At 44.0% G+C, this 12,500-nt stretch overlaps 1 protein-coding gene across 3 annotated transcripts in view; it reads right to left on the bottom strand.

Annotated features, from left to right (window-relative positions):
- ptp4a3b (protein tyrosine phosphatase 4A3b) overlaps window positions 1-12,500 on the bottom strand; it is an 18,302-nt gene that overhangs the window by 3,012 nt on the left and 2,790 nt on the right. The window contains exons 1-4 of one of the 3 annotated variants that reach the window (XM_083760412.1): window positions 11,476-11,687; window positions 6,779-7,357; window positions 3,985-4,122; window positions 311-403 (exon numbers count right to left, since the gene is read on the bottom strand). In XM_083760412.1, coding sequence (XP_083616538.1) covers window positions 311-403; window positions 3,985-4,116 — 225 coding nt within the window. In that variant the 5' untranslated portion in view covers window positions 4,117-4,122; window positions 6,779-7,357; window positions 11,476-11,687. Of the gene's footprint in view, window positions 1-310; window positions 404-3,984; window positions 4,123-6,778; window positions 7,358-11,263; window positions 11,284-11,475; window positions 11,688-12,500 lie in introns of those variants that run through there. The other 2 variants (XM_083760413.1, XM_083760411.1) reach the window with 2 other exon arrangements.

Below are 12,500 nucleotides of genomic sequence, written 5' to 3'. Positions count from 1 at the left end.
GCGTGCGTGTGTGTGTGTGTGTGTGTGTAGGTGTGCGTATGTAACTATGGAAACTATGGAAAGTAACTATAAAGTACTGTAGCCTACATTTACTGAATGTACTGACATACTTTAGGTATACATTTTGATACCAATACTTTCGTACTTTCACTCAAGTACATTTTGAATTCCGGACATTCCCCAGTAACCCAGTAAGTAGAGTATTTCTACATTGCAGTATTGATACCTTTATTTAAGTAAAAAATGTGAGCACTTTCCCCACCACTGTGCGTGCGTGCGCGCGTGCGTGCGTTGCGTGCGATGTACTCACCACCACCGTGATGCCATCTTTCTCCAGAGTGGTCTTGTCGTATGTGACGTCACAGACTCGAACCACCGTGGTGGCGCCGTACCGCTTCAGGTCCTGGGGGAACACACGGTCATGGACTGATGAAGTCACATGATCAGTGGCGTTAGGTCACATGCTGATGCAGCCGCCAGAGCACTCCGAAACAGTAGGACAACGCCGGGGAGCTCGGAACTCACTTTTGAATGCTACAAATATTTGCTACAAAAACAGCACAGGTACGTTTCGACCCTTCTGTCTTTTTCAAGTATGTACTTGAAAGGTCTTTTTCAAGTACATACCCAGTGCACTCCGAACAGTAGAACAAAGCGGAAGCTCGCAACTCACTTTTGAATGCTACAAAGAAATATGCTACAAAACGTTTCGACCTTTCTGTCATTTTCAAGTATATACTTGAAAGCTCATTTGGTCTTTTTCAAGTATATATAGCCAGTGCACTCCGAACAGTAGAACAAAGCGGGCGCTCGCAACTCACTTTAGAATGCTCTTTAGAATGCATCTTTTTCAAGTATATACTTGGGTTTTTTTTATATACTTTAAAGGTCTTGTATACTTGAAAAGGGTCAAAACTTTGTATACGTGACATTGTTTTGCCACCAATAATAATTTCTTTGAGCATTCAAAAGCTCCAAAAGGAGAGTTGGGAGCCCCCGCTTTGTTCCACCGTTTCTGTTTCTACAGTTTGGCTCAGCAGTCAGCACCAAAACAACATCTCATTATAAAGGTAAGTGATATTTTTGTTTTTTTCGTAAACACGACATTGGCACACCATGGCACAGTAATATTGATACATGAGGTTAAAACAGGCGTGTGTTCTGAATGTTTTTACGTCTGTTGTGCGAGCTCGGCACATTCACATGTGTCATTTGTATCTGCTTGCTGAGAGCTGAGATATTCTCAGGTGTTTTGCAGTGTTTTAGGTGAGAATAAACACTGCTGGACACACAGCTTCAATGTGAAGTCAGTGTGTGTCCTCCTCGCGTCTTCAGCCACAGAGGAGGAGCGACCTAATTATTGAAATCAGCTTTGATTGGAATCTGCATACACTATATGATTGAACAGCCTATATTCAGCCTCCAGATCTGTTTTTTTTTAAGAGGGTGACTCTTACAATCAGTGTAAGTGCTAGCAATCAGCACAGCAAAGTGTGTGTGTGTGTGTGTGTGTGTGTGTGTGTGTGTGTGTGTGTGTGTGTGTGTGCATGCATGCGTGCCTGCGTGAGTGTGTGTGTGTACGTGCGTGCATGGCATGCATGCATGTGAGTGTGTGTGTGTGTGTGTGTGTGTGTGTGTGTGTGTGTGTGTGCGTGTGTGTGTGTGCATGGCATGCATGTGAGTGTGTGTGTGTGTGTGTGTGTGTGTGTGTGTGTGTGTGTGTGTGTGTGTGTGTGTGTGTGTGTGCGTGCGTGTGTGCATGGCATGCATGCATGTGTGAGTGTGTGTGTGTGTGTGTGCGTGTGTGCATGCATGCATGTGTGAGTGTGTGTGTGTAAAAAATGTGAGTCTATGTGTAAGCCGGTGGAAATATATATATGTGTTTGGTTTATTGTAATTTTTGTGCTTTTGCTGTGCTATACTTTTGCATGTTTGTTTGAAATGTTTTTCTTTCTTTTGCTATGAGTTTAATTAGAGTGAGATTATTGTCCAGTGATTTTGCTTTATAGTTTTGCTTATTTTGTGTGAGTTGAATGAATTGTATAACTTATTTTTCCACTGACTTGACATTGAACCCTGGCTGCTGTGTACCCGGCCCGGCCCGGCCTGTGGGGGCGGTCGAGCAGAGAAGAGACGAGACAAAGAGAAGAGTGACGGTTTTGGTAGAGACGATAGTATCACCGGACAGCAAGGGGGATTAAGTACAGGGGAGACGGACCCACTCTGCACTTTATAGAGCCACAGCGAGCTCCAGAGCCACCGGTGTGACGAGCCAGACGAGAAGGCGTCCAACTCCAAGTGCGACAGGCGAACTTGAACGACAGACGAGACAGAGAGGTTGCATACTGCAAGCAGAAGACAGATAGACCCAGGTTCATACCCTGGGTCGCCTGTAAGTACCTGAACACGCAGTATTGCCAACATTGACTACTTCCCTGTCTGAACTGAATTCGTGACGTAGAACAGATGAACTGCCGCACTGTATTTGTGTGTTTCAGTGACGACTAGACCTGGCTCCCTGACTGTCTGCACAACCTCCCCTTTGCTGTATTTGCACATTGCTATCCGGACATTTTAATTGTGATTGATTGTTTTGTTTTGTTGTGGTCAAGATTTTAGTTTAGTTAGTTATATAGGATTGGTTAGGGTTTTAGGCATAGGGCGTTTTAAGTTCATTGTATTTTTCTACTGGCCATTTTAGAGTGCCCTTGTATAAGGTAATAAAGTTTTTTTTTGTAACCCCCCAAAACCCTGTCCTGTATCAGTCTTTCATAGTTTTCCTTAATTTATATGCTCTTTTTAACTGGTTTTAATATCGAACCTGGGTGTCCTTTTTATTGTTTTTAAGAGTTCCCTTTACTCTGTTTTAAACCAAGGGTGGCGTAGATCGGCTACAGTTTTTAAATAAGTTTCACAGTACAAACGCACACTGCACTTTAAAACAGTGCACTTTAATCATACTACTGTGGTTCTTAAATAGTTTCTTGTGACTTAAACGGCCACCCGTCACAAATGCACTACTAGGCCTATTATTCAGTATGTCCACCATTACTTGTGAGCTAAGCTTGTCGCAACTTTTGCACAATATCAGGCATAACTTTTTCCACACATCGTATCCAAAAGGTAAAGGTCTCTCAGATGTTTTATTTTCTAGCGGGTGATACATTTGAACTGACGGGTTGAAACAAGCGTTTAAATCGCATATTTACTCAGCCAGTTACACGTTTTTAAGACCTGGAAGTCTGCTATTGGTTTCCGGCAGGCTTACACTGAAGCGTACCAGAAATATTCGCCCATTGCCGGTGGTACCCGGATGAGTGAAACCTCATCTCGGAGCCACATAGCGGAGGAAGAAGGTCCAGGGAGTCCCCAGCACAATGATATTGTTGATGTTGATGAATTATTGATATAATTATGTTAGTTGTTAATCACCAACAACATTTCCCAATTTCATATAGGATATTCAAAAAATACTTAACCCATCTACAAGCTGCATTGTGAGCTGGTAGATCTGCTATTTTTGAAGAATTAGGAGAAATCGCGAAAGACCAAATGCATAGCAATTTTGGGGTTTGAGAACCATTGCAATAGAGTGAATAGACCATATTCACACGGCGGCCATCTTGCCATTACCCCATTCTGACCTGAGATCAGATTCTAAAAATGTCTTCTACATCCTGACAGTTTTCCATTCTGACCTGAGATCAGATTCTAAAAATGTCTTCTATGTCAGTCGCTCTTCGATTTTTCAAAAATATCAGACCTACAAGCTCGTAGCGTGCCACTCGGTGGCACGTTATGAGCTTGTAGATCTGCTATTTTTAAATAGCTAAAGCATAACATAATGCTAACACCAAAACGGGTTCCCGCCCCAAAATGGGTTAAGTTAATGAAATGCCACCATGCTTTTTCGATGCAAAAGGCCAACATGGCCGCCATGTGAATATGGGCTATACAGTATACGATACAATAAAGCGCTGTTACCTCTATGAAGGAGGGGAGCGTGCTGTCCGTTGGGTTGTGCGTGATGAGGAACCTCATGTTTTTGTGGGACAGCTCCACTGGAGCTGGTCGGATGTTCATGTTTGCCATCGCTAAGGGTGAGCCCATAGCCATTAGCCCCTGCGCACAATATAGAGAAAATATGTAAGTGAGAGTGAGAAGAACCAAAGTAAACATTGCAATGATTTAACGGATACAGTTTTGCATGTGTCTATGAGGTGACAGTACTTCATTAGACACCCTGGAGTTGTTTTTATGTGCAATGGTGTATTAACTTTGTATTTAGGGTTTCTTCCTGGAGGCTGAACCCTTGACAGTCAAACGGGCCAATGAAGTAATAATAGTGACACCACACTATCAGCCCCTCCCCTAACCGGCTAACCCCTCCCCCTTTATCATACAACTACAGCTGTGGGTGTGGCTTTAGTTCAGGTGGATCACCACCCATCACCACCCACCAGGCAAACCAGGCTACTTAATGAACTGGTGGGCGTGTCCACATAAAAGCATGATTTTAACAAATACTGTACACTTTTTGGAAAAAGTACTTCCCCCTTATATTGTAATAATACCTGATGATCATGTTTTAGGGTGGAAAAAATGGTGGCACTCCATCTTTAACGTACCGAGGGCGGCAAACAGCTGATGTTTGCCTACCTATACAGGCGTTTGTCTTTTGCTCAAGGTCTTTTTGTTCTGATATGATAGTCGAGAGCATGCTAGGCATGTGAATCTCAGCACTGAGGCCGATTCAATAAGCATCTCGATGCACTGCCAGCGATACGATACTTTAGCAATACATGGAATCTCCTGGCGATGCGATGCGATTCACCCCTCTTCCCAATACGATGCGATTTGATGGCGATTAAATTCTGGACATTGCGATACGATGCGATTTGATGGCGATTCAACACAATAGAAAGGATTTATATTAAAGCTCTATTAATTTCCCAAAACATGTAAAAATGCATTACATTTAAATTCAAAGCAATTTATTGTTTTACTGTAGGTTAGTATTATTATAGCTCTGCATCTCAAACAACCCAACTTATAGAATTCTGTAAGTAAACAAAGGCTCTGCTCTCTGCTGGTTATTGTGGATTGTTAGATTACTAATCATAGGCTAAAGGCTATAGTATTATTATACCTCAAAGGTCAATTTGAGGTTTTGAGTATGGGTTCAAGAGATTAAAATGTAATAGCCTATCGTTCATCAAAAATGTCACTAACATATAAATAGAAAAGAAACAAATAATTTTGTTTTTTTTACAGATAACACTGGTAGTGCTGTCAAACAAGTCTATGTCTAGTTTAATCTGCAACACAGTTTTATAATATAATAGCCTATTTGGGGTCCCTGCTTGATCTCACTCTCAGCGAAGGGGTCCTTGGCTTGCCATGAAAAACATTGAAGACCCTGGCCTGCATGTATTATTATTAACGTTTTAAATACATATAAGCTCACAACGCGTCTCATCCACGCCCCGCTGTGAGCTTGTGGATCTGCAATTGTAGGCGTGCGACACCATCGTGCTGTAGAATATAAATAAGGCTTCTATCCCAGAGAACGGCAGGGGAAAGCTCAAAGCTGGACCGTGGAAAGTTGTGAAACGGTTGTAAACTACTTTAAACGCAAGCAGTACACCCGGCTGTGTCGTTGTTGTTGTTTTTGTACACGTGTGTGTGTGCAGACTGCAGAAGCTTTCTTTAATTACAAATTGATGATCGCGACGCAGATTCGCATGATTTGCGTCGGAGAATCAGCGAGAACAGCTGAGGAGTGTGGACCAGCACGCAGCGCTACAGTGAAAGTCAACTGATCGACGGACAAAGCTCTTGTTTAATGCGTGGGGCTCACTTCTGTTCGTCGCGGGTGCTCTTTATAGCCTGTTGTCTCACAGTCTCAACGTGTCTACTCTGCACCATCGTAGTCGTACGGTAGCTTCTGTTCACTGACTGCGTGTGCACTGTAGTGTCTGCAACTTCTGCAAGGCGCTGCGAGAGAGACCTTTTTTTCTTCCTTTTCTGGTGGTGCGTTCAACGCGCCTCGGAAACACAGAATACGGTGAAATACAACCGAATACAACATGAAAAAACCGGTGCAACCATGGATTTTACCGACGCAAGCACTCCGCGAACGATGCATCGAGATTTCACCGTCAATTGTATCCGATACACAAAGTGAATGAACCTTACCGATGCACTCGCATCGCGCACGTCTGTATCGATAGGTATCGATTATTTTCCACATGCCTAAGTGCACATCCGTTTTTGACCAATTATTTGTTTTTTAATTATTATTTTGTGTTTAATAAACAGAACAGCTCTACAGTTTTTAAACTGGGCTTTGTGATGAAAGAACCTATCCTATCTCTCAAGACTGTCAGCACCACTGCCTTGGCTTAAACATGTAGACAGCGTTGTTGTTAGTAGGAATAAACACAGAAGCACCATATTGGAAGTGGACTAAGAAAGGGGAGGAGCCAAACCAAGTTCCTGTTTTACACAAAAAAGTGTAAAGTGCCTTTTTTTTACCGAAATGATTTTGCACTTTACACTGACTCATACACATGTTGTTAAATTGCTGCAAGCAATCTCCCCGCATTAGATCGTTAATACTACGGCCATGTTGAACTGTAATGTCAGATGTATAGTCACATGTCAGAACTTCTATTTGTGGACATAGGCCCCACTTCACTTCCAGTTCCAAAATGTTTTGCCATAAATTAGTTCTGCCCACTGAGTTCCTTTGTGGCATGTTGCGGCTCTAGCTCACCTTACAGTGTTGGTGACTAGCGGGGTGCACTGTGGCGGTGTCTGTCTGTCTCACAGTGCAGCCTGTCAGCCGACTCCCCCCCAGAAGTCTTGTCCTGATTAAGGAAACGTCCTGGTCAGGTGACCGTTGTTTTTCCTGGCGATATATATTATATATCTGACCAGTTCTGTTGTCCTGGCTGCGCGTTGCTCTTTGGAATATGGCGTTTATCCCATTAGTTGACCTCAAGCCTTTAGAAGTCCATGCAGCGGGGATGTCGTGTGTGTGTTGCTTTTCCCCCCCTCGTTACTTCTCCTTTAGTCTTTCTGTATTCTCAGCTTTCCCGCTGTCTCTCTCCTGTTTGTGTCTCTCTCTCTCCTCAGTAAACGTCGTCCAGTTGACTACTAGGCTCTACCGGGTTACCCCATGAGCTGTCTTGTTGGCCGAAGGGCAAAGGAGGAAGGGGTGTTTTCGGGGTTCAAGGCCCGGCCGGGCGGGCTGCAGGTTGGCGCCTCATCCCAGAGGGGGGGGAGATGTCTAAATGTGTTGGGCGTGGCAGTAGTCGCCGCTCCGCCGGACAAACTCCATCAACCAGCAGTTCTGATGGAGCAAAACAGAGGAGAGAGAGAGAGGGTTAATAAACATTCACTGTTAATAAACATTCACAATCTATTAACCCATTCTGACCTGAGATCAGATTCATACGAGGTTTCCACTGGACACACACTGGCCTGATCAACCCATTCTGACCTGAGATCGATTTTTCTAAAATAGCAGACCTACAAGCTCATAGCGCGCCACTCGGTGGTAGTTAAAGCACGACATGATGCTAACACCAAAATGGGTTCCCGTTCAGAATGGGCATTCACTGTTAATAAACATTCACAATCTATTAAAGATACGGAGTGCTGTGATTTTTGTATATATATTTTTCTTACAGTTTTTCATGTGTTTATGAGGCGACAGTACTTCATTATACCCCTTGGTGTGGTTGTTATGTCATGCTTATATTATGAGGTGACGGTACTTCATTAGGCCCTGTGGTGTGGTTGTTTATGTGCAACGATGTCTTCCCTTTGTATTTTGGGTTTCTTCCTGGAGGCTGAGACCTTGACAGTCAAACGTGCCATCGCAAACAAAACAGCGATGTGTTGACATCACGACATCACCCCCCCCCCCCCCCCCCTAACCCCTCCCTCTTTATCATACAACAACAGCTGCAGTGGGTGTGGCTTCAGTTCAGGTGAACCACCCATCACCACCCCACCAGGCAAACCAGGCATACTTAATGAACTGGTGGTGGGCGTGTCCACATAAAAATGTGGTTTATCGTTTCTGCTTGAAAGAGCCCAGATGCAGGCATGCAGGAGGAGGGTACTGGTGAACTCAATACTGCCGCAATCTGGTGGAGTCAGGTTAAGACTGGTTCCACGTATTCCAGGAAACACAAACAAACCTAGGGCTACAGTGTCACAACACAACAACTATGATGTAACTATAGACTTCTGACCTACGCAACATAATGTCACACAGCATTATATGGAAGCAGTGTGACCCCAAGTCCCAACACCTACAGGGTGCCTATAGGGCGGCTTCTCAAAGTGTGTGCCGACGTGGGGTGGCACGCTAGGGTGCCTTGACTCCTTGAGTACAGGATTGCCTCAGAATACTTAGATAATATTTGGAGTTTTATCAATGTCACACTTCAGTGTGCGACAAACTCGACAAGCCAGTCATTTATGGCCTGATCGTACCTGGAAGTTATATATGCGGAGACGCCTTCTACAGCCCATACATCCAAACAGTACAAAAAGTCCTATCTGATTGTATTAAACAAAGTTAAACTCACAGACATTGCATCTGTATGGAAAGCTTCAATTATCCCAGCTAACTGCAAAGTGTTATCCACCAATATGTTATGAGCTACTTTCTGTCAAGAAAGTGTCAAAGTTTGGAAGCGCTTGTTTTCAATGACGGAGCATCCTGCTGCCTCATGCATTATGTGACATTTAGAAACAGGTGCGGCACGCGGGACCGACGAGTGATTTCCAGCGAGCGCTTCCAAACTCCACCGTGCTCCATGCTGCTCAATGTGTTGCCACTCAGTCTATATGAGGGGGCGTGTCCCACTCAGTCTAGATGAGGGGGGCGTGTCCTGGTGGAAAAGTCACACATGTGCATACTCTCTGGAACGCAGGCGATGGTTAATATATAGGTCTGAGCGTTGCGGCCTGCAACAAATATTCCATGTGAGCACTAGTCTGCACATTATGCAAAACACTCCTCACACTGGTGTGATTTTTAATTTCAAGGACCCCCATAACTTTAAAGAGTTTAAGACCTGTCCTGTAAGCATCCATTTGGAATCCCTTCAAGGACCCCTGAGGGTCACTGGACCACACTTTGAGAACCACTGTTATAACCCAGATAGACACGTGACATTTGAAGTGACGACACAAAAGCACGAGCGGACGAACTGGAACTGGAACACTCTCCAATGATGGCTAGAATTAGTGTCCTAAATTAGTGGCACTAAAATGTTTTTCTGTTTACTGGTAAGCCTGCGTTTAGGAAAAGGCATAGGCTGAAGCTCAAAGCTTATTAATGCCTATCCTTTGTACATGTCATATTTTCTCTAACATATTCTAAACTCACATAATGAATGATCCCCCTATATAATTATAAACATTTTACCTTTACATTCCTTCCATTGTTCGTTAAAACACTCAACATTATTCAGTATTTGTCTTTGAAAATTCATTCTTATACCTCCAATCACAGTATTATTTACCTACATATATCACACATACATGAATGCATGCATGTGTGTAACGTGTATGTAACATGTAATATATATAACACTAAGACACTACAGATGACTAAAATATGACTCAAACTACATGGAATTCTATTTAAAAGGCTGTGACTAAAACAAAAACAAAATGTGCTGTCAGAATCCACACGGACAGGTATAGCATCCTTGTCTAGAACACGTGCTGAGAACACTCAGACAACCTGAGAAAGCTCGGGTAATCTGTGTAATCCCTACTACTCAGCTTTGAACATGCGCGCACACACGCACACGCACACACACACAAACGCACACATGCACGACGTACGTACGTACGCACACACACACACACACACACACACACACACACACACACACACACACACACACGTAACTACAGTAGTCCATCCATCCATCTTCAACCGCTTATCCGTAGTCGGGTCGCGGGGGCAACAGCTCGACCAGAGAGCTCCAGACTTCCCTCTCCAGGGTAAACATTAGTGACTTCCTCCTGGGCGATCCCGAGACGTTCCAAGGCCAGTGAGTCGATGTGTTTCCTCCAACTGCGCCTTGGTCTGCCCTGGGGGTCTCCTCCCAGTGGGACGTGCCTCGAGGACCGCCCTAGTTAGACGCCCGAGAGGCATCCTAACCAGATGCCCAAACCACCTAAACTTTTTTTTTAAGTTTGGAAAATCTTTGAAGATTTGAGAATATTTTGCTTCAAATGACACCATGCAGTGAAAGTGGTTAAATGGTATTAAATGACAAGTTGCAGCTATATATACTGTATATTATAGCTACTGCTATTCTTCTTCTATTCATCTGTTGTCAACAAATGTTTCACTAAAAAAGCAATCATTGCTTTAGAAATGTTGTTCCATATACCCTTGTCTCCCCATCTCGATCTCCAGGTCTTTAATTAATAAGCAATTTCTTCCAACCAGGATAGAGTACCCATTTATCAGTTTCAATTTGATAGAGTCCAATTGTGTCTGCTCACTTCTTGTATGGATTCTCTCTCCTGGTTGGATAAAAAGCGACCGAGAGACCCTGTTACTGAACACTTATAGAATATAGAGCTATAACACTTATTTGAAAAAAATGTAATAAAATAAAAAATCACTTTACTGCACCTTATGTGGCTGTACATCAATATCAATAGACCAGTGTCGAGAGACTATAGGGTTTAGATGAACAACATGGTCAGAGAAATGACACCGTAAAGCGTTCCTCATTCCATCAGTTCCTCATTTCATGGAGGAACTTGAATCCAAAGCCAAAGTTGTCAGTTCAAAATGTTATGTTAGCCAATTTTGATGCTCTCGTGTCCAGATGCAACTGTAAGTTGAGTGAGAGACGTGATCTTTTGTCACACAACAACAACAACAGATAAGTGGACAATTTGCATGGAATTAGAATGATAATGATAAGAGAATACGTACTACTGCATCAAGATAAAGACTTAAAACTGTAAAACAGCCAAAGCCATGCAAGTGGTGGCATCATAAATGTTATTTGCTCACACTGGCAGGCCAGATCTGAGATATTTGTTCAAGTCTGAACAGCAAAACAAAATCCTCTTTACCATTATACCATTTGAATGCTACAACATGCACTGAATGGGACATAAAATCAATCGGATTTGAGCCACGTTCCTCCTATAGGTCAGGAGGTCGTCTGGACACTTAAATGCAAAGTATTAGGAAAGATCATACTGCGATCTTGAAAAACAGGTTTGAGCTTGCTCTGGATGACCCCTCGCTGTGTCCTGACCCCTCGAGTGTTCCAGGGTGCCGTACCCGACCTCAGCTCAGTGTCCAGCAACGTTGATAGCCGTGCAACTCAACACCTTGACTGTCATTCCTGCAACTCTCAACTCTCAAACGTCTCTCGCGTCCCCGTCCCCGTGCCCCCCCACCCCTCTTACCTCAGGGGACAACTTGATTCCTTAAAAAAACGACGGAATCCACAACTGTTGTTGACACCAATTAAGTCTCTGCATGCAGAAGTATATAACGTGCGTAGGTGGGCAGCCACGCACGCCGGCGAATGCTTTTCAGCTGCTGCCGTACAGCCACGCTCTCTCTCTCTCTCTCTCTCTCTCTCTCTGTACGACGGACGCGCTAACTGTTGTACACTGGCTGTTCCCAGAAGACACGGTACCTACAGTACAGATGTATTTATAGCTGCTATCTATATTAGCAGCTGATGCTCTGTTACATCAAAGTATAAGTGCAGCAGAGTCACCACCAGCTTCCATGCACACAGCCCTCTCTCTCTCTCTCTCTCTCTCTCTCTACTCCAGAACTGTGACACTGCTGTGTGTGTGTGTGTGTGTGTGTGTGTGTGTGTGTGTGTGTGTGTGTGTGTGCGTGTGTGTGTGTGTGTGTGTGTGTGTGTGTGTGTGTGTCACACTCTGCCCATGCAGTGACCTACCTACCAGGCTGACCCGCTATCCCTCCTTTCAACCGTTAGCTTTTTTCTTTTTTAAACGGAATCCTATTGCGACTGCTATACTGTAGTTAATAGTAATACTGTACTACATAGTTTCTGAAATATCCGGTACGGGGCCAAACCAGGGGTCCAAATGCATCCGTATATGGGTCTGTAACTCTCATAAAAGGACAAGTGGAAGTGGAACCTTGTTTCTTTGGGAACCTGTTCGGTTCCATTTGGACCCCTGATGGTCCCCAGAGTCATGTGCTGTATAGTAGGCTAGTATAATTACAGTCCAAAGTCCAAAAACAGATCCTCATGAAAGCACCAGCTTTTGTTTTTCTTCTGGGTGTTCAGTCCGTTCTCCGCTGTGTGAAGTCTGAGTCTGACCCGAATTCACCAGCCTCTTTAAGTCTTGTCTGCCTCTACACAATCTGTTCCACCTGCCATTTCCCCGGCCCCCCCCCCGGTCTCTAGCTATAGGCCTACGTATTAAACCGAGAAACACCTCCCCTG

Source organism: Protomyctophum parallelum (assembly GCF_964188405.1).
Source record: "Protomyctophum parallelum genome assembly, chromosome: 3".
Lineage (NCBI taxonomy): Eukaryota > Metazoa > Chordata > Actinopteri > Myctophiformes > Myctophidae > Protomyctophum > Protomyctophum parallelum.
This window is presented reverse-complemented; position numbering and strand designations above follow the sequence as displayed.